The sequence below is a fragment of the Somniosus microcephalus genome, chromosome 6 (genome assembly GCF_052327205.1).
Source record: "Somniosus microcephalus isolate GS21.2 chromosome 6, FLI_Smic_1.0, whole genome shotgun sequence".
Lineage (NCBI taxonomy): Eukaryota > Metazoa > Chordata > Chondrichthyes > Squaliformes > Somniosidae > Somniosus > Somniosus microcephalus.
In genome coordinates, this window is record NC_140992.1 from 78,750,348 (window position 1) to 78,772,550 (window position 22,203).

A 22,203-nucleotide genomic window follows, 5' to 3' on the forward strand; every position below is an offset into this window, starting at 1 on the left:
CCATGTTTACACCATCTCTGGTGATCTCATATAGATTTTCTTTAAATTTTGATATTTTACTTGGGAGATCAGGTGAATTTAGTGCTGTGATGAATTTATCTCCACTGTCTGGGGCCCATCTGTATGTCTGGTTTATTTTATGTAGCTTACTGGGTTCCTTTTTTGTGTCTGTAGTTTGGGCAGAAAGTTTAAGGTACACATTTATTTGGTTATGGTCTGAGAGGGGGGATTGCTGCCTGACAGTGAATGCGTTGATATCGCAGGGGTCCAGGTCAGTGATTGTATAGTCCACCACACTAGACCCAAGAGTTGAGGAATATGTGAGTCTCCTAAGGAGTCCCCTCTGAACCTACCGTTGACTATGTACAGGCCTAAGGCTCGGCAGAGTTGCACTACCTCCCTACCGCTTTTATTTATTTCGCAATCGAGGTTGTTCCGATTTGCGATGGCTGGTGTGACATATAGGGGGGTCTGGCCAAACACATGGTTGTTGCCCTGTGGGTCTATGAAGTCAGGTTCACATCCGGTCCTTGCATTTAGGTCCCCACATAGTAGCACCTTTCCTTGGGCCTGGAAATGGCTGATTTCCATGTGGAGAGTGTCAAATATCTCCTCTTCAAAATATGGCGATTCTATTGGAGGTATGTAGATCGCACATAAGTAAACATCGTTTTTTGCTATTCCTATATTTTTATCTAATTTTAGCCATACGTGTGATTTTCCCTGTTTTATCGGTGAGATGTGTTTGTTCAGTTCTCCTTTATACCACACCAGGATTCCCCGGAGGTTCTGCCCTTGCGTGTCTTAGTGTTCTTTACTGAGGGCACAATGATTTCATGGTACATTGGAGGACAGTGGGTCGGCATGTCCTTTTGGCACCATGTTTCTGTTAACACAATTATATCAATGTCTTTTATAGCTTTTAGGAATTCAGAGTCTGTACTCTTCATCCCAAAAGTTGAGGAGCGGAGACCCTGGATATTCCAGCAGCTTATGTGGAAAGAACGCATTTATATAGTTCAAAAAATGAAATAAAATGGACCTATTTTGTGGATGAGTGTGGAAACACTATTTTCTATAATGCTAAATGACGATTTAGTATAAATTTCATGAGGCATGCACATTTAGCTATCCCCCCCACCGGCTCTCTCTCTCTCTCTCTTCCCCCCCGGCTCTCTCTCTCTCTTCCCCCCCGGCTCTCTCTCTCTCTCTCTTCCCCCCCAGTCTCTCTCTCTCTCCCCCCCCCCCCCCCCCCCCCAGTCTCTCTCTCTCTCTTCCCCCCCCGGCTCTCTCTCTCTCTACCCCCCCCCCCCCCGGCTCTCTCTCTCTCTCTCTTCCCCCCCGGCTCTCTCTCTCTCTTCCCCCCCCCCGGCTCTCTCTCTCTCTCTCTCTCTCCCCCCCCAGTCTCTCTCTCTCTCCCCCCAGTCTCTCTCTCTCTCTCCCCCCCCGGCTCTCTCTCTCTTGCCCCCTGTCTCTCTCTCTCTCTCTTACCCCCCGGCTCTCTCTCTCTCTCTTCCCCCCCGGCTCGCTCTCTCTCTCTTCCCCCCGGCTCTCTCTCTCTCTCTCTTCCCCCGGCTCTCTCTCTCTCTCTCTTGCCCCCTGGCTCTCTCTCTCTCTCTCTTACCCCCGGCTCTCTCTCTCTCTCTTACCCCCCGGCTCTCTCTCTCTCTCTTCCCCCCCGGCTTGCTCTCTCTCTCTTCCCCCCGGCTCTCTCTCTCTCTCTCTTCCCCCCGGCTCTCTCTCTCTCTCTCTTGCCCCCTGTCTCTCTCTCTCTCTCTCTTACCCCCCGGCTCTCTCTCTCTCTCTTACCCCCCGGCTCTCTCTCTCTTCCCCCACGGCTCTCTCTCTCTCTTCCCCCCTGGCTCTCTCTCTCTCTCTTTCCCCCCCCCCCGGCTCTCTCTCTCTCTCTTTCCCCCCCCCGGCTCTCTCTCTCTTCCCCCCGGCTCTCTCTCTCTCTCTTCCCCCCCGGCTCTCTCTCTCTCTCTTCCCCCCCGGCTCTCTCCCTCTCTCTTTCCCCCCCCCCCCCCCCCGGCTCTCTCTCTCTTCCCCCCGGCTCTCTCTCTCTTCCCCCCCCGGCTCTCTCTCTCTCTCTACCCCCCCAGCTCTCTCTCTCTCTTCCCCCCCGGCTCTCTCTCCCTCTCTCTCTCCCCCCCAGTCTCTCTCTCTCTCTTTCCCCCCGGCTCTCTCTCTCTTCCCCCCCCCCGGCTCTCTCTCTCTCTCTTCCCCGCCGGCTCTCTCTCTCTCTCTTCCCCCCCGACTCTCTCTCTCTCCTCTCCCTCCCCCCTCTCTCCTCTCCCTCCCCCTCTCTCCTCTCCCTCCCCCCTCTCTCCTCTCCTCTCCCCGTCTCTCCTCTCCTCTCCCCCCTCTCCACTCCCACCCCCCTCTCTCCCCCCCACTCTCCTCTCTCCTCTCCCTCCCCCCTCTCTCCTGTCCTCCCCCTCGCTCCTCTCCCTCCCTCCCCCCCTCTCTCCTCTCCCTCCCTCCCCCCCTTCTCCCTCCCCCCTCTCTCTCCCCCCCTCTGTCCTCTCCTCTCCCCCTCTCCTCTCCTCTCCCCTCCTCTCTCCTCTCCCCCTCTCTCCTCTCCTCTCCCCCCTCTCCTCTCCTCTCCCTCCTCTCTCCTCTTCCCCTCTCTCCTCTCCCTCCCCCCTCTCTCCCTCCCCCCTCTCTCCTCTCCCTCCCCCTCTCTCTCTCCTCTCCCTCCCCCCTCTCTCTCCTTTCCCTCCCCCTTCTCTCTCTCCTCTCCCTCCCCCCTCTCTCTCCTCTCCCTCCCCCCCTCTCTCTCCTCTCCCGCCCCCCCCCTCTTTCTCCTCTCCCTCCCCCCTCTCTTCCCCACGGCTCTCTCTCTCTCTTCCCCCACGGCTCTCTCTCTCTCTTCCCCCACGGCTCTCTCTCTCTCTTCCCCCACGGCTCTCTCTCTTCCCCACGGCTCTCTCTCTCTCTTCCCCCACGGCTCTCTCTTGCTCTTCCCCACGGCTCTCTCTCGCTCTTCCCCCACGGCTCTCTCTCGCTCTTCCCCCACGGCTCTCTCGCTCTCTTCCCCCACGGCTCTCTCGCTCTCTTCCCCACGGCTCTCTCGCTCTCTTCCCCCACGGCTCTCTCGCTCTCTTCCCCCACGGCTCTCTCGCTCTCTTCCCCCACGGCTCTCTCGCTCTCTTCCCCCACGGCTCTCTCGCTCTCTTCCCCCACGGCTCTCTCGCTCTCTTCCCCACGGCTCTCTCGCTCTCTTCCCCACGGCTCTCTCGCTCTCTTCCCCCACGGCTCTCTCGCTCTCTTCCCCCACGGCTCTCTCGCTCTCTTCCCCCACGGCTCTCTCGCTCTCTTCCCCCCACGGCTCTCTCTCTCTCTTCCCCCCCATCTCTCTCTCTCTCTCTCTTCCCCCCCGTCTCTCTCTCTTTCCCCCCATCTCTCTCTCTTCCCCGCGTCTCTCTCTCTTTTTCCCCCCCCCCCCCCGGCTCTCTCTCTCTCTCTCTTCCCCCCCCGGCTCTCTCTCTCCCTCTCTTCCCCCCCGTCTCTCGCTCTCTCTCTTCCCCCCCAGTCTCTCTCGCTCTCTCTCTTCACCCCCCCAGTCTCTCTCGCTCTCTCTCTTCACCCCCCCAGTCTCTCTCGCTCTCTCTCTCACCACCCCCCAGTCTCTCTCGCTCTCTCTCTTTCCCCCCCCCCCCCCAGTCTCTCTCTCTCTTCCCCCCCGGCTCTCTCTCTCTCTCTCTTCCCCCACGGCTCTCTCTCTTCCCCCACGGCTCTCTCTCTCTCTTCCCCCACGGCTCTCTCTCTCTCTCTCTCTCTCTCTCTCTTCCCCCCCGGATCGCTCTCTCTTCCCCCCGGCTCTCTCTCTCTTCCCCCCCCCCCCCCCCGGCTCTCTCTCTCTCTCTTCCCCCTGGCTCTCTCTCTCTCTCTCCCCCCCCCCCCCCGGCTCTCTCTCTCTCTCTTCCCCCCGGCTCTCTCTCTCTCTCTTCCCCTCCCACTCTCTCTCTCTCTCTTCCCCCCCGGCTCTCTCTCTCTCTCTTCCCCCCGGCTCTCTCTCTCTCTCTTCCCCCCCCGGCTCTCTCTCTCTCTCTTCCCCCCGGCTCTCTCTCTCTCTCTCTTCCCCCGGCTCTCTCTCTCTCTCTCTTCCCCCCGGCTCTCTCTCTCTCTCTTCCCCCCCGGCTCTCTCTCTCTCTCTTCCCCCCCCGGCTCTCTCTCTCTCTCTTCCCCCCCCGGCTCTCTCTCTCTTCCCCCCCCGGCTCTCTCTCTCTTCCCCCCCGGCTCTCTCTCTCTCTCTTCCCCCCCGGCTCTCTCTCTCTCTCTCTTCCCCTCCCACCCTCTCTCTCTTCCCCTCCGGCTCTCTCTCTCTCTTCCCCCCCGTCTCTCTCTCTCTTCCCCCCGGCTCGCTCTCTCTCTCTTCCCCCCGGCTCTCTCTCTCTCTCTCTCTCTCTCTTCCCCCCCGGCTCTCTCTCTCTCTCTCTTCCCCCCCAGCTCTCTCTCTCTCTTCCCCCCGGCTCTCTCTCTCTCTCTTCCCCCACGGCTCTCTCTCTCTCTCTTCCCCCACGGCTCTCTCTCTCTCTTCCCCCACGGCTCTCTCTCTCTCTCTCTCTTCCCACCCGGCTCTCTCTCTCTCTCTCTCTTCCCCCCCGGCTCTCTCTCTCTCTTCCCCCCCGGCTCGCTCTCTCTCTTCCCCCCCGGCTCTCTCTCTCTCTCTTCCCCCCCGGCTCTCTCTCTCTCTCTTCCCCCACGGCTCTCTCTCTCTCTCTTCCCCACGGCTCTCTCTCTCTCTCTTCCCCACGGCTCTCTCTCTCCCCCCCCCCCCCCGTCTCTCTCTCTTCTCCCCCCCCCGTCTCTCTCTCTTCTCCCCCCCCCGTCTCTCTCTCTTCTCCCCCCCCCGTCTCTCTCTCTTCTCCCCCCCCGTCTCTCTCTCTTCTCCCCCCCGTCTCTCTCTCTTCTCCCCCCCCGTCTCTCTCTCTTCTCCCCCCCCCGTCTCTCTCTCTTCTCCCCCCCCGTCTCTCTCTCTTCTCCCCCCCCGTCTCTCTCTCTTCTCCCCCCCCCCCGTATCTCTCTCTTCTCCCCCCCCCATCTCTCTCTCTTCTCTCCCCCCCCCCGTCTCTCTCTCTTCCCCCCCCCCCGTCTCTCTCTCTTCCCCCCCCCCCGTCTCTCTCTCTTCCCCCCCCCGTCTCTCTCTCTTCCCCCCCCGTCTCTCTCTCTTCCCCCCCCCCGTCTCTCTCTCTTCCCCCCCCCCCGTCTCTCTCTCTTCCCCCCCCCCGTCTCTCTCTCTTCCCCCCCCCCGTCTCTCTCTCTTCCCCCCCCCCGTCTCTCTCTCTTCCCCCCCCCCGTCTCTCTCTCTTCCCCCCCCCCGTCTCTCTCTCTTCCCCCCCCCCCGTCTCTCTCTCTTCCCCCCCCCCGTCTCTCTCTCTTCCCCCCCCCCCGTCTCTCTCTTCCCCCCCCCCCGTCTCTCTCTCTTCCCCCCCCCCCGTCTCTCTCTCTTCCCCCCCCCGTCTCTCTCTCTTCCCCCCCCCCCCGTCTCTCTCTCTTCCCCCCCCCCGTCTCTCTCTCTTCCCCCCCCCGTCTCTCTCTCTTCCCCCCCCCCGTCTCTCTCTCTTCCCCCCCCCCCCGTCTCTCTCTCTTCCCCCCCCCCGTCTCTCTCTCTTCCCCCCCCCCCCGTCTCTCTCTCTTCCCCCCCCCCCGTCTCTCTCTCTTCCCCCCCCCCGTCTCTCTCTCTTCCCCCCCCCCCGTCTCTCTCTCTTCCCCCCCCCCCGTCTCTCTCTCTTCCCCCCCCCCCGTCTCTCTCTCTTCCCCCCCCCCGTCTCTCTCTCTTCCCCCCCCCCCCCCCCCGTCTCTCTCTCTTCCCCCCGGCTCTCTCTCTCTCTCTCTTCCACCCGTCTCTCGCTCTCTCTCTATCCCCCCCCCCCCGTCTCTCTCTCTTCTCCCCCCCCGTCTCTCTCTCTTCTCCCCCCCCCCGTCTCTCTCTCTTCTCCCCCCCCCCGTCTCTCTCTCTTCTCCCCCCCCCGTCTCTCTCTCTTCTCCCCCCCCCCCCCCCGTATCTCTCTCTTCTCCCCCCCCCGTATCTCTCTCTTCTCCCCCCCCGTATCTCTCTCTTCTCCCCCCCATCTCTCTCTCTTCTCTCCCCCCCCCCGTCTCTCTCTCTTCCCCCCCCCCCCGTCTCTCTCTCTTCCCCCCCCCCGTCTCTCTCTCTTCCCCCCCCCCGTCTCTCTCTCTTCCCCCCCCCCGTCTCTCTCTCTTCCCCCCCCCCGTCTCTCTCTCTTCCCCCCCGTCTCTCTCTCTTCCCCCCCCGTCTCTCTCTCTTCCCCCCCCCCCCCGTCTCTCTCTCTTCCCCCCCCCCCCCGTCTCTCTCTCTTCCCCCCCCCGTCTCTCTCTCTTCCCCCCCCCGTCTCTCTCTCTTCCCCCCCCCCGTCTCTCTCTCTTCCCCCCCCCCCGTCTCTCTCTCTTCCCCCCCCCCCGTCTCTCTCTCTTCCCCCCCCCCGTCTCTCTCTCTTCCCCCCCGGCTCTCTCTCTCTCTCTCTTCCACCCGTCTCTCGCTCTCTCTCTATCTCCCCCCCCCCCAGTCTCTCTCGCTCTCTCTCTTCACCCCCCCAGTCTCTCTCGCTCTCTCTCATCAACCCCCCAGTCTCTCTTGCTCTCTCTCTTCACCCCCCAGTCTCTCTCGCTCTCTCTCTCACCCTCCCCAGTCTCTCTCGCTCTCTCTCTCTCACCCCCCTAGTCTCTCTCTCTCTTCCCCCCCGGCTCTCTCTCTCTCTCTTCCCCCACGGCTCTCCCTCTCTCTCTTCCCCACGGCTCTCCCTCTCTCTCTTCCCCCACGGCTCTCTCTCTCTCTTCCCCACGGCTCTCGCTCTCTCTTCCCCCACGGCTCTCGCTCTCTCTCTTCCAACAACAACATGCCCTTGAAAAAGCCTCGGCACCGCCGGGCACCCCCAGCTAGTTGGCTATAAAGCACTTTGGGACATCCTGAGGTCGTGAAAGGTGCAATATAAATGCAAGTTCTTTCTTTGACTATCAGGCAGTATGAAAAATGGATATTTTCAAGATCCAGAGAATGTAGGTGGAATCTGCCATTTCAAATTGCTGATTCAACAGAGAATTGAGTCTTCTGTCTACATTTGTGTGGTGCATCTTTAGAATATTGGAGTCAGAATTCTATATTTTAACCCTTTTCCAACCATGTCCTCTAACATGGTGTGGTGGTAATGTGCAAGAAAGTGGCTGCTGTGTGACATGTGCCAGCAGTTAGCAGAAGAATGAAAAGCTTTTCACTTGTAACTAGGTGAACGCTGAATGTTGCCTGTACCTGTTGTGTGGGTATCAGCAGCTGTTGAGAGTATGATTGTAATGAGAAGAAGTGTTGGTGCAGTAGTTATTGGATAAGAAGCGTGTGGAGTGAGGGAGGAAAGTGCTCTGAGTTCTGGGGGCGGGGAGGGAAGTGCTGTCGCAAGGTTTGATGCACAGAATGAGACAGAGCAAGAAGTGATTCACACCCTGGCTGACAAGGTGAGGTCATTTAACTTTTTTCTGCACTGAACCCATGTGCCCGTATGAATGTGTCAGCATTTATGTGTTCTGATATCTCCCTCCAGGGCTGTTGCAGTCTGCCTGGGGGCTCTTTTTCCACTTGAGGGGAACAGTATCTTCTTTCAAGCCCTTACCTGCTCCAGCAGGACTTTCACCACTGTATCGGGGAATTTTTAGCCCTTGCATGTGCCATGGCAAATCCAGTCTTCTTGAGAAAAACTCCAAAAGTCTCAGCACCAAAAAAGAACACCTTGCTTTAAGAGGTGCAGCCTACCTTTAAATAGGTCCTGCACCCACTGGAAATCCCGCCCTTCTAATATTTTGAAAACTACTTATCATCTAATTAATAAAGTTACTTTTCATGTGCCAATATATGAAAACTGCCAATTCAGCCACACATGCAGCCATTCATATAGTTATTGAGTCACTCACGAGTTAACATATTATTTTTCTCTATTTGGACGCTCCATTTTCATGTATTCCCTTCAGTGTTAGAATCGAGTGGCGCAGCGTGGACCAACAGCGGGGTCGGGGCCCAGGGAAGGTGTGGCATGGGCCAACAGCGAGGTCGGGAGGACCACAATGCATCCTATGAAACCCAAGCAAAGAGGACCTGCGGGAAGGAGGGAGGACGACAGTAGGAATATGTTTGTGTGTGTGTGTGCTAGGTCATTGCAGCAGAGCCTGGTCTCCAATCATCTTGGATCCCCTTGCCATTGGACCAAGACCTTGCTCTGTCAAGCCCGTGTGGTAGCTAGTGTGCAACGGCCACCCCACGTTAAAAGAATTTACGCACAGGCATCTTCCACCCTTTAAAATGAAGTTCGGGACCTGGAATGTCAGGACCCTCATGGACAACCCCAACAGTGACAGACTGGAACGCTGTACTGCTATCGTTGCTCGGGAGCTCAGACGCTTCGACATTGACATCACCGCCCTAAGCAAGACCCAGCGGGCAGGGGAAGGCCAGCTCAAGGAACAAGGCGGTGGTTACACCTTCTTCTGGAAAGGCAAACCCGAAGAAGAACGCCGCCTCCATGGGGTAGGCTTCGCCATAAAAAATGAACTGGTCGGGCGTCTCAGAGACTCCCCTAGTGGTATAAGCGAGCACCTCATGACTCTTCGACTCACCCTAGCCCGAAACCAGTGCGCTACGGTCATCAGTGCGTACGCCCCAACACTGGAAGCCACAGACGAGACCAAAGAGGAATTCTACTCCAGCCTCGAACAATCCCTGTCCCGAGTCCCAACGGGCGACAAGCTGATCCTCCTTGGTGACTTCAACGCCAGAGTTGGAAAGGACACAGACCTCTGGGGAGGTGTGATCGGCAGAGAGGGGGTAGGGAAAGCCAACTCCAACGGTACCCTCCTCCTGTCGAAATGCTTAGAACATGGCCTCGTCATAACCAACACCTTGTTCCGTCAAAGAGACAAGTACAAGGCTTCATGGCAGCACCCTCGTTCCAAGCACTGGCATCTGCTGGACTACATCATCGTCCGAGTGAGGGACCGCAAGGACGTCCGCATCACCTGCGCCATGACAGGAGCTGACGACTGCTGGACAGACCACCGCCTAATCCGCTCTGTCATCTCCATCAATGCAGCCCCAAAACAGCGGCGGCAACAGGAACAATGCCGCAGGAAAATTAACGTTGGAGCACTCAAAGACCCCGCTAAGAAAGCCCTATTCAGCCTACGCCTCACAAACAACCTGATGACTCCCAGTGATGCAGAGACAAAGAGTGCCCACAGCGTCTGGTCTGCATTCAAGGCCTCCATAATCAGCACCTGTGAAGAGACGCTCGGTCACTCAACCAGGAAACACCAAGACTGGTTCGACGAGAATGACCAGGAGATCCAGGAGCTAATAAGCCGCAAGCGCAAGGCATTTCTGATCTGGAAACAGCAACAGAACTTGAGAGCAAGAAAGCAGCTCTACAGAAGCCTGAAGGCCGAGGTCCAACAAAAAACTCGCGACCTAAAGAACAGATGGTGGGTGGAGAAAGCTCAGGAGATCCAGCAGCTAGCCGACAACCATGACAGCGTGGATTCTTTAGCGCAGTCAAGACCATCTACGGCCCAAGCACCCAAGGCCCTTCCCCACTGCAGGCCAAGAATGAAGAGGTACTCACCAAGGACAGGGAAGCAGTCAGTGCCCGCTGGAAGGAGCACTTCGAAGATCTCCTTAACCACGACTCTGTCTTCGACACGAGTGTCCTCAACTCCATCCCACAGCATGCTACCCGCCACCATCTCAACACAACCCCAGCCCGGCATGAGGTTGAAAAGGCCATCCGACAACTGAAGAACAACAAGGCCTCAGGAGCAGATGGAATCCCCGCCGAGGCACTAAAGCATAGCGGAGAAGCACTACTGGCGTGAATTCATGAACTAATTTCTCTTATCTGGAAGGAGGAGAGCATGCCAGGGGATCTCAGACGCCATAATTGTGACTATCTTCAAGGAAGGTGATAAGTCCGATTGCGGTAATTACAGAGGAGTTTCCCTGCTATCTGCCACAGGAAAAGTCGTCGCAAGAATCCTCCTCAATCGCCTTCTCCCAGTGGCCGAAGAGCTCCTCCCAGAGTCACAATGCGGATTCCGCCCACTAAGGGGCACAATGGACATGATCTTCACCGCACGTCAATTACAAGAGAAATGCAGGGAACAGCACCAACCGCTGTACATGGCCTTCTTTGATCTCACAAAGGCCTTCGACACTGTCAACCTTGAGGGATTATGAAGTGTCCTCCTCAAATTCTGCTGCCCTCAGAAGTTTGTCACTATCCTCCGCCTGCTTCACGACGACATGCAAGCTGTGATCCTGACCAACGGTTCCACCACAGACCCAATTCACATACGAACCGGGGTCAAGCAAGGCTGTGTCATCGCACCAACGCTCTTCTCAATCTTCCTTGCTGCAATGCTCCATCTCACCCTCAGTAAGCTCCCCACGGGAGTGGAGCTAATTTACAGAACAAACGGGAAACTGTTCAACCTCCGTCGCCTCCAGTCCAGATCCAAGGTCGTCCCATCCTCTGTCGTCGAATTACAGTATGCAGATGATGCTTGCATCTGTGCTCACTCGGAGGTCGAACTCCAAACCATCGTAAATACCTTCACCGAAGCATACGAGAGCATGGGCCTTACACTAAACATCCGTAAGACAAAGGTCCTCTACCAACCTGCCCCCTCCACACAGTGCTGCCCCCCGATTATCTCAATCCACGACAAGGCCTTGGACAACATGGACCACTTTCCATACCTCGGGAGCCTACTGTCAACAAGGGCAGACGTCGACGACGAAGTCCAACACCGCCTTCAGTGTGCCAGTGCAGCCTTCGGTCGCCTGAGGAGGAGAGTGTTTGAAGACCAGGACCTCAAACCCGGCACTAAGCTCATGGTCTACAGAGCAGCAGTGATACCTGCCCTGCTGTATGCCTCAGAGACATGGACCATGTACAGCAGGCACCTCAAAGCACTGGAGAGGTACCACCAACGTTGCCTCCGCAAGATCCTGCAAATCCATTGGCAGGATAGGCGCACCAACGTCAGTGTTCTTGCTCAGGCCAACATCCCCAGCATCGAAGCTCTGACCACGGTCAATCAGCTCCAATGGACGGGTCACATTGTCCGCATGCCCGATACGAGACTCCCAAAACAAGCGCTCTACTCGGAGCTCTGGCACGGCAAGAGAGCCCCAGGTGGGCAGAGGAAACGCTTCAAGGACACCCTCAAAACCTCCTTGAAAAAGTGTAACATCCCCACCGACACCTGGGCATCCCTGGCCCAAGACCGCACAAAGTGGAGGAGAAGCATCCGGGAAGGCGCCAAACACCTCGAGTCTCTTCGCCGGGAGCAAGCAGAAGCCATGCGCAGGCAGCACAAGGAGCGCACGTCAACCCAAGCACCCCACCCACCCGCCCCTTCAACCACCGTCTGCCCCTCCTGTGACAGAGACTGTAGGTCCCGCATTGGACTAATCAGTCACCTGCGAGCTCATTTTTAATGTGGAAGCAAGTCATCCTCGGTTCCGAGGGACTGCCTAAGAAGAAGAAGAAGAATCCTGGGTGTTCTTGGGCTTCTTTTCACTGTTAGGTTAGAGTTAGTAAAACCATATCTAATTCCCACTTCTCCACTACAATTCTGTCATATACCATTGTTCTTATTGATGCAGAAATAAAATTGGGCTTCTGGTTGGCAGAAATAGTTTTTAAAGTACAGGGTGCATTTACCATCTGGGCATTAAGCATCATCTGGATGGAGTGCAAAGAGGAAACTTCAGTTGGGGATGCTGGCATGACTATTATAAAACCCACTGATTTTACTTCCATTATTTCAAATGGAAGAGGAATCAGGCAGGTTCTGTTAACGGCATGCACTATGTATTTTCAGAGTGGATGAAGAAGGTTTATTAGACTTTGACCTGAGAATGACATAAAGGTAACAGTTACTGAGTTCTAACATAATTTTGAGCACCAGCAATAAAAACTGTAGCACAGAATTAAGTATCTTGGTGGCTAGGTGAGAGATTTTGCTGAAACAAGTTATTTCATTAGTACTCCAGTAATTAAATAACTAGGGTAAAATAATTGCAAGTTGCTTCATAGTGTGGTTCAAATAGGTGTCTGTTGTAAGATACCCTTGTTCATCAATTGATTTGAAGTTTGAAAGAAGTACAAATAGACAGATGCCATCATATATGTCAATCTTTATTGTTGTATATGTACACAAACATGCTGTACCATTGGAGCCATCCAGTTCTTCATTATTTAAACTTGTTTCTTAAAGCTTTGTTTAAAATAAATTCTTTCTTGCTCAGTAAAGTTGAATGACACATCACTCAATTTAATATTAATGGTCATGGTACATTAAGGAAAAGGTTAATCAGAGTAGTAGCAGCATTTTGCTGGTGATTTGAAGTGATTTTACATTGCAATAATGTTAACTTTTAACCTTTGTTAAGTAGGGTAGTATGAATCTTAAATTGTAATGTCTCAAAATAACTATTTGATGCTACAATTGTACAGCTATACAACAATTCTAAGATGGTGACCACTGGACTTTTGAACGGAGACTAACCCTTACAGCACCGGCAGTTTTAATATGCTTGTGCGAATTAATCACCTGATAGAGGATGTGTACAAGGATGTCAGAGTTAGTCCTGTAGAAGAGAACATCTGTATAAAATGTAGAGTGGGAGGACCAGGGTAGTGCTGAGGGATAACGTCTATTCCTTATTAGTTTCTCGTTAAATGGAGTTGTTTTTAACTTTTGGTGTAACGAAATAATGTAGAGATAAGCTGATTATCATGTAGCAGGAGTAATAAAAAAGAACATAAGACCACTTAGCGTAATGAGAATTTGGATTTGAAGGTTTGATCAACCTGAATACTGAGCTCAGAATTGTAACAGGCTGATTTCTTCAATCATCATCATCCAATGTGATTGTAAGTACTATTTTAAGTGAGTACTAATAAACGTAATAAATCTATGAGCATTTAGTCTCAACGTTTGAAAAACCTTAGATAGAATAGAATAGATAGAACATCTAATCATAAATAAATAAATCCTCCAACAGTATTACTGGCATTTTGTATTGCCTTGTGTTTTTAATTGTTAAATAAAATCTTGTTTTTTTAAAATAATAATTGAAACCCAAGGGGATAAAAAAGAAAACCAAAGTTAAGCAATAGGACATCCCATCCATATAGGACCGGCCCAAAGAGAGTGTCGTTTCTGAGTATTTGTGAAAGAGTGGAATACCCCATTTAAATCTCATATCCTAAACTAAAAATAATCTTTTATTAAATTAATTCTCAGGCTATGGGCGCTGTTGAAGGCACGGCCGCTAACATTGGTTACAATATCAACATGCTGTACTCCAAAACTTGACTACAACTATTTTTCTATATTCTTAATTAACTTTCGTTCTGTCGGCCTGTCAGTTCGGATAAAAGTAATAAAGAAGGATGGAAACAGAGCCGTGATCGTCGGATTTTAGATGAGATCGAGAGCATCAATATACCAGCATATAGAATCGTTCGTGTTCTTTGATTTCAACAAAAGATTGACCAGACGCGCTGAGACCTTTAGTTCATAACCTGTCCTCTTGAATATCACCCTGTGATCCTTCGTCTTTAGAGTTCATTCTCTTTTTGACGTGTGAAATTATAACTTTAATGGCCGCAGTTAAACCTTCGCCCGTTTTGGCACAGCATGGCTGTACATACCAGTCTCGATCGGAGCAGCATCTTTTTAAGTGAAAACGTTTGGTGATTTCCTCTGCAGACAGCGCATCGCTAAGATCTTGTTTGTTTGCCATTACCACCACGGGGATCCCTTTCAAACACTCGTGTTTTAGTGTCCGTTCAAATTCCTTCCTGGAATCTTCCATGCGCTTCTTGTCGGTACTGTCCACAACAAACACAAGCCCATCCGTGTCCTGAAAATAATGCGGCCAGAGCTGTCGCATCTTGTGCTGGCCGCCAACATCCCAAACGGTAAGCGCAACACTTTTATCACTCTCCAGCATTTCCACGTTGAAACCTATAGTCGAGACTGTGAGAAATTCCGTATTACTGAATTTGAGTTTGTACAACAAAGTGGTTTTACCGGCTGCATCCAGGCCCAGCATCAATATGCGAGCTTGTTTCGTTTTAGAGGTTAACAAACCCATTGGGAGTCAACAATATATCTCTGTGCTGTAACTGTTCTGCCGCTGACAAGTTACCGCCAGATATTGGGGGTATTCTCTGAACACAAATACTTCCGTGTCTCAGCCACGGACCTGCGAAGCAGACTGATATAAAAGCAAGCACCTGCGGCTATTTATACAGTGCCTCCTTATCAAATACTGTAAGAGATAAGAGGATGTTTGGTTTGGGCCGCTGATGTTGAAACACCTTAGCAGAAGGTTGGCCGGGGCAATGTGTGTGTGTGTGTGGCATAAAAAGGGGAAAGTACACCTAGTTAAACAAAGAACCGCCTTTCAGAGAGTTGCCTAATACTCAGGTATCGTAGCACACTTAAAAAAGTATCTTCCAGCATGCTGCTACAACCTGTTTCATTTTTTTCCTCATGAAATAGTATATGCGTCTATGAATTTACTGTCTGCTGTATACTGCATAACAAAATTGTAGAAATGTTGGAAATAAACTCCAATCATCTTTCAAACAGTAACACCTATAGCCAAATCATATTCTCCATACACAAATATATTCGACATACTGAAAGTGCAGCCTCTCGCCCCTCAACTCTCCTTATTTGCCATTATATTTTATCAAATTAAAATGCAATTCACTGATAATTAGGTTAAATTAATATCCTTATATAGCTCTATTTAAAAAATATATATTATATTCCAATTTTGTTAATCAAGGCTTTAAATCCGGCTGCAGTCATTAAACTTTAGAACGCAACATTTTGAAGATCTCTGTCAATTTCCATTCTTCCACACTTGACTGAGTTTGAAGAATATTATAAATCTTCGGATTGAAGCCGGGCGCTGTCTTCGTTTTATAACATATATACTGGTGCTCTTTTGCACTATTTCGCCCTCTGGTCGAGAGAGATCAGGTCGCGCCACGAAGTGGTCCTAAGTGTAGTAAATCGACCGCCCCTATGTAAGATTTATAAAAATACGTGTGGGTATAAATGAAAATCCAAGCCTTTCAGGGAAAGAAAAGCCAAGCTCCCAATTTTATAACAGTTGTCACTCACAGAAAGAGCAACAGTTAGAGTTGGTGAGTTCAGATCAAGGGGGCATAAATATAGGAGCCATTAACAGCTCAAATAAAGAGTTTAGGAGGATTTTTTTACACAGAGAGTGAAGAATGTGACTGTGGAACTGGCTGCCACGTGGAATGGTTGCATCAGATAACAGTGATCCGTTTAAAGAGGAGCTCCATGCACACATGAGGGAGAAGGGGATAGAGGGGTATGGGGGCAGGGTGGGAAGAGGTAATTAGAGTGGGAGGAGAATCCTGTGGAGTATAAACACGGCATTGACCAGTTGGGCCGAATGGCCCGTTTCTGTGCAGCAGATTCTATGTCATTCTATGTAGTTACTGTGTTTGAAAAGTAAGTTAGGACACTGTCATGGAAATTGTCCACCATTCCTTAAACGAAGTCACACGGAGAAACCACTAATGTATGACGCATGTTATGAAGCAAATAAGTCATGCTTCACTGGTCTGCTGGAAACCTTTAAGGAAACAACTAAAGCAGTGAATATGACTCTCCTAGGATGATTCTTTTGTATGAATTATTTAAAATTTTGATAAATAGAGAACATCTGAATAACACAAGTTTCTACAAGCATTCTCAGTTGAGCAGTGTGTCTTTAACCAAGTGCTTCCATTTTGATGAATGTATCCTGAAAAATTGTGTCTTTTAAACAGTGGTGCACATTCTTAAGGGCGGATGGGCAGCCAGAAATCCGAAATTTAGGAGTTGTGCCGGGGCGCTGCTCCAACAGTGTTGGGTGAGGGATGAATGGTGACCACACCATCAGGAGAGCTCCCTTTTACTGCACCTTTTAGATTCATTTGAACAGGGAGATGGGGCCTCAGTTTAACATCTTATCTGAAAAATAACACCTCTACCAATGCAGCACTCCCCCATTGCTGCAGTGTGAGGCTAGATCAAGTCCTGGAGTGGGGCTCGAGCCCATAACCTTCTCACTAAAAAGCAAGAGTGCTATCAAGTGAGCCAAGCTCAATTGTATAAATAGATTTGCCAAGCATCATTCTTTAAAGCTAAGAATCACTCATTTTGATTTAAAAATCTACACCAGTAATTTCCCCAGGGGTTCTCCCAATCTCCTGCCATAACTTCAGTCTAGATTAGCGGAAACCCTGGAGAAATGACGGGAACTGTCGATTATATCTTTTCTCCTGGGTTTCTGTTGATCTTCACCCAAAGGTAAGGTGGGAGATTGGGAAACCCCTATGGAAATTCTTCCTTGTTAATCTATTTTGACATATGTCATTCTGAAAATAAAAGGAGCTTAAATATATTTGCAATCGGTATAATTTTTGCTGATTACAAATGTTACTCCTAACGAGCCACTTACTAGGAAAGAGTAGCTGCAATGGTTAGAATGTGGAACTCACTACCACAGGAAGTGGTTGAGGCAAATTGCTTAGATGCTTTCAAAAGGAAACTAGATGAGTACATGAGAGAAAAGGGAATAGAAAGATATGCTGAAAGGCTGAGATGAGGCAGATGGAATGGGAGGAGACTCGTGTGGATTATAAACACCAGCACAGACTAGTTGGACCAAATGGCCCGATTCTATGCTGTATATTCTATGTAATTCTATGAAGTAGTTTCCCATTGCCTTCCTCACACTTTTCATCTTCAGAGTAGGTAGGTAGCTAGGTAGGCTGCAACCAAGGCTAAAGAGGATGTGATGAGGTGGAAGTCACACCCCCATCCACATCAATGGGGCTGTGGTGGAAAGGGTGGACAGCTTTAAGTTCCTCGGAGTCCACATCACGGAAGACCTCTCCTGGTCCCTCAACACCTCCTCTCTGGTGAAGAAGGCCCAGCAGTGCCTATATTTCCTAAGGAGGCTGAAGGGATGTAACCTGTCACCCCTGATCCTCTCTAACTTTTACCGCTGCACAATAGAGAGCATCCTGATGAACTGTATCACAGTATGGTATGGCAGCTGTAGCTACTATGACCAGAAAGCCCTGCAGCGGGTAGTCAAAACTGCCCAACGCATTACCGGCACCCGGCTACCGACCATAGAGCACATATACCAGAAACGCTGTTTACGGAGGTCACGGTCCATCATCAAAGACCCTACCCACCCCAGCCACAGTCTGTTCGCCCTCCTGCCACCTGGGAGATGCTACAGATGCATTTGCACCCGTACGACCAGATTTAGGAACAGCTTCTTTCCCAGGGCTGTCATCCTACTGAACTCCACAAATAAACTCTAAAGCCTGCACATCTTTCAATGCACTTTATTATGGTTATGTTTATGTTAATGAATTACAAGCCAAATGTATGTTGAATGTTTAAATGTCTTAATCTAAATGTACACTCTCGGGAGCCGCAAGCCTACATTTCGTTGTACTGCACTTGTGCACTAACAATGACAATAAAAGTTGATTTGATTTGATATGTTTCTTAAATATTTCCGCAGTCTCAAAGTCATATAATGGGGGAGAAATTCGACTTGCATGTTTCTGGCATGAAATGGGTGGCTCGATTTGAACTCACACCTGAACACATGGCGAGAGACCCGAGCCAAATTGGGCCTTGGGCCTCATTTAAATTAAACTGGTAACCTGCGGCCATCAATCAGATGTCCCAATGCAACTCGTGAGTCAGGATCTTTAGAATTTCAGCCAGCTTCGATGCCAGACCAGCAGGTAGGTCCTGGGGTGGAAGTGAGTTGGAAGGGGAAGAACGTGGGCCAGCAGCATCTTGCAGTGTTCTTGTGTTTTTTCACAGAAATGGAAGTATGAATACATTTTTCTTACCTTTTTGTGGGCAGCCTACTGCGCTCCCTTTAAGGACTGTTTATTAGGCTGCTGAAGACCCGGAATAACTTTGCAGAGCATGTGCGGCGTAAGCGCCACCCATTTTCTGAGCAACTTTGATTGGGGTCTTACAACTGGTATTAGAACCTCAATTTGCACATGCAGGGTGCCGAACAGTTGTTTCAGGTGAGCACCCTGTACACCTAAAGTTGCTAGCTTCTAATTTGGCAGCCAGCGTACTTCTGGGGAGATCAGGGATGGAAGGTCGTGACATCAAATTCACTCCCCCACATACAAATTACTAATAGCTCCTTTTTTTAATTGCTTGTAAATCAGGAAAGAGCTTCTACTAATTGCAAAATGTTGGCTCCAGGCAGGGCGGAGGCCAAAGTATTTTTTTTATGAGCAGTTGAGTAAGGAATCCTTGCCAAAATTTGGCAAATCAATGAAGACTGATGCTTATCAAAATCCTTTATTGTTAATCCAGCAAAGACATGGAACACATGACCGGACTCAATAAAACACCCTGAGCTCTAATTGTTCTCCTTTCCACATGCACCACCTGGTACCAGACTTTGGAAAATAATAATTAAAATGAGCAGAACTTCTGAATACATCACACTTTGCCAAACACACCTCAATGATCTTTGAACCCTTATTACAACAAATGTCATTGTTAAATCTATGACTCATTAAACGAGGACACTGCATACCATTTTCACATAAATCTGTTAGAAATGCAAGTTTGTCACAGAAGGAATTTTACTTTATAAGATGTTAATAACATAGTTTTAATGTACTTAAAAAGGAGAAATGCTGTAAAAAAAAAAACTTTACCAGTGCTGATATAAAATGTTAACTTAAAGGACACTTGAAAGAGTTAAAGATATGATTAACATCTCTTTTACTGGTGCCCTCACCCATTAACCCTCTACTGGTGCCCTCACCCATTACTCCTCTACTGGTGCCCTCACTCATTCTTCACCTTGGTGAACGGAAAATGTTACCACAGATTAATCTATGTAACTTTAGAGTATGGACTTTGGAACATCAAACTCGTTAAATCTAACTAAGGTAGTATCGGGACAAGAGAACAGACACATTTTTGTTATTACATTTTCAAGGACAACTACAAAAAATCTAAGTAACACTGCTTGTTTGTTGACTTCTTATTTTTTCAATTCCTTTTTCAATAATTATTAACTCCAGCTGTCTTGTTTCATAAGAAATGTTTACTGAAGACTTAAATCTGTCATTGGAGCAATAGCTACAAACTCATCAAATGCAAAGCCTCAGTGGAATTACTGGCAGACGGAGCAAAGTCCCTTTGACTTTGCCTCCTTTCACCAAAATCTGAGGAACTTCATTAGCATTTTGTTGAAGAGCGCGATATTAAACAAAATAAATCTTTAGCAGTTTGTATTAACATAGAAACATAGAAGATAGGAGCAGGAGTAGACCATTCGGTCCCTCGAGCCCGCTCCGCCATTTAATGAGACCATGGCTGATCATCCAAATTCAGTACCCTGTCCCTGCTTTCTCCCCAAATCCCTTGATCCCTTTAGCCTTAAGAAATATATCTAACTCCTTCTTGAATATATTTAATGAATTGGCCTCAACTGCCTTCTGTGGTAGCGAATTCCACAGGTTCACCACTCTCTGGGTGAAGAAATTCCTCCTCATCTCTGTCCTAAATGGCTTACCCCTTATCTTTAGACTGTGACCCCTGGTTCTGGACTCCCCTGCCATCAGGAATATCCTTCCTGCATCTAGTCTGTCTAGTCCTGTTAGAATTTTATAAGTTTCAATGAGATCCCCTCTCATTCTTCTAAACTCCAACGAATATAAGCCCAATCGACCCAATCTCTCATCATACGTCATTCCTGCCATCCCAGGTATCAGTCTGGTGAATCTTCGCTGCACTCTCTCCATGGCAAGAACATCCTTCCTCAGATAAGGCGACCAAAACTGCACACAATACTCAAGGTGTGGTCTCACCAAGGCCCTGTACAACTGCAGTAAGACATCCTTGCTCCTGTACTCGAATCCTCTCGCTATGAAGGCCAACATACCATTTGCCTTCTTAACCTCCTGCTGCACCTGCATGCTTACCTTCAGCGACTGGTGCACAAGGACACCCAGGTCTCGTTGCACTTCCACTGGTTCTCCCTTATCTATTCTACCAGTTACATCCTCAAAAAATTCCAGTAGATTAGTCAAGCATGATTTACCTTTTGTAAATCCATGTTGACTTTGTCCAAGTGCTCTGCTATTACATCTTTTATAATCGACTCTAGCATTTTCTCCACTACCGATGTCAGGCTTACCGGTCTATAATTCCCCGTTTTCTCTCTACCACCTTTTTTGAATAGTGGGGTTACATTAGCTACCCTCCAATCCATGGGAACTGTTCCAGAATCTATAGAATGTTGAAAGATGACCAGCAATGCATCTACTATTTCTAGGGCCACTTCCTTAAGTACCCTAGGATGTAGATTATCAGGCCCTGGGGATTTATCGGCCTTCAATCCCATCAATTTCCCTAACACCATTTCCCTACAAATACTGATTTCATACAGTTCCTCCCTCTCATTAGACCCTATGTTCCCCGACATCTCTGGGAGGTTATTGATTTCAATTGAATTTTAGTCATTTATGAGGGTGAAAATGATCAATGGCTGTTGTGGAAAACAGGCTGATACTAAATCAAAAAAAAATTGGGCGCATTGTAAAATGAGCTGCCGATTCACTATCGGTTCATTTTGCGTTACTAGTGATGAGAAATGTTACCCCCAATGTATCAAATTTATGTTACTCTTCAATTGTTGCACTGTAAGCAGGGGACTGTATATAACATCTGTACAGCTTTGGCAGGTGGTGAGAGTACTGTTGATGGTTTATTTTTTTCTGCCAATGATGTTAAGATTGCTCTGTTACTCGTGCGATTACGTTTAATATCACACTAGGATGTTATAAAATTGATTTATCCCATTGGTTGTATCTTTACACTGTTTGGAAAAACTGATAATTGAAATAATGATATTTCTTTAGTGAAGTAGGTTTTATTCACAGTCATTGAATTTTAAAGGCACTATATGGGTCAATGGCTCCGGTAACACCTCACAATGGCTATTGGGCTGCAGGGATGTGCATTGCATTTTCTTTCTTACATTGAAAGTAAGAAAGCATGGAATAAGAAAAGTCCATTTTGCTAGCCTAACCCAAGCCTTCCATGGGCCTTGTTTAAAGTGCTCTATCTAAATGTAACTTTCTAATCCTTAATCCTATTCTTAACCTAATGTTTATCCAGTTCTTTTTTAAGGTGATAATTGTGACAACATTAACTGCTATAGTTGGTTTATTTCATATATCCACAACTGTGTGGAGAAATATGGAGATTATGGGGCAACTTAGCAGAAGATGCTTCCGTTTAAGTAATAATGAAAAAAGGTATGTGAATGCTGAGTTTTTGTCAGGCTATTAATTGCCATGAGGCAATGCAAGGAACTAAAATGCTCACTGGATTGGTAAAACTGGGACAATCACATGTCGTTGAGATCATTTAAGGCACAGAATACATAAGGTGGAACTTTCTGAGGCCACTGGTGAGGCCTCGCACGGTTCATTAGAAAATTACAGCTGTGTTGCCTGCAATGTTTCAGTCATTAATGTCAATGGATGGCAAATTTTTGATAAAGCACCTGTGAATTTCTGATATGTCACCCACTGCATTCAAGGCCCCAACAGTAGCATGAAACCATGGCAAGTTCTGCTTAGATGGTAAAGTTGTTTATAAAACCAATAAGAAAAAAATGTACTTTTAATTCTATGGCCTGGACTTTCCTTAGAGCTACTCCCACTCCGCCATTGTAATTTCCCAGAAGCGCAGTGGAAATCATGTTTATGTGCATAAACAATGATTCTGCCACACTTACATTGGCAAAGTTACATTGTTGGAGCAGGAGCAGCTCTGAGGAAATTCTAGGACTGTAATTCAATTTCATGAATGTAATATATATGGGTAGAACAAATGAAGAACAGAGACACCAGTTGCTAGTTCATGAGCTTGCTTTACTAGTGTAAGATTTGCAAAATTTCTGCATTTCCCCGAAGGCTGTTATTAATAAACGGGACCCTGCGTGGACATTTTTAAATCAAAAAGGGTACCCAAGATGGCGTCCGTGCCTCGTGGCAGAAAACCTGTGGGATT

The 22,203-nt window shown here is 49.3% G+C and overlaps 2 protein-coding genes across 2 annotated transcripts in view; one reads left to right on the top strand and one right to left on the bottom strand.

Annotated features, from left to right (window-relative positions):
- LOC147115816 (UDP-GalNAc:beta-1,3-N-acetylgalactosaminyltransferase 1-like) overlaps positions 1-22,203 on the top strand; it is a 485,760-nt gene that overhangs the window by 410,435 nt on the left and 53,122 nt on the right. The window lies entirely within an intron of this gene.
- Positions 13,592-15,498, bottom strand: LOC147115818 (ADP-ribosylation factor-like protein 14). Its single transcript, XM_085990401.1, has one exon. The coding sequence runs from the start codon at positions 14,171-14,173 to the stop codon at positions 13,592-13,594; it is 582 nt and encodes a 193-aa protein (XP_085846527.1). The 5' UTR covers positions 14,174-15,498.

Coding starts and splice junctions, on each gene's coding strand:
- LOC147115818 (XM_085990401.1), bottom strand. CDS start 14,173: ATGGGTTTGTTAACCTCTAAAACGAAACAAGCTCGCATATTGATGCTG.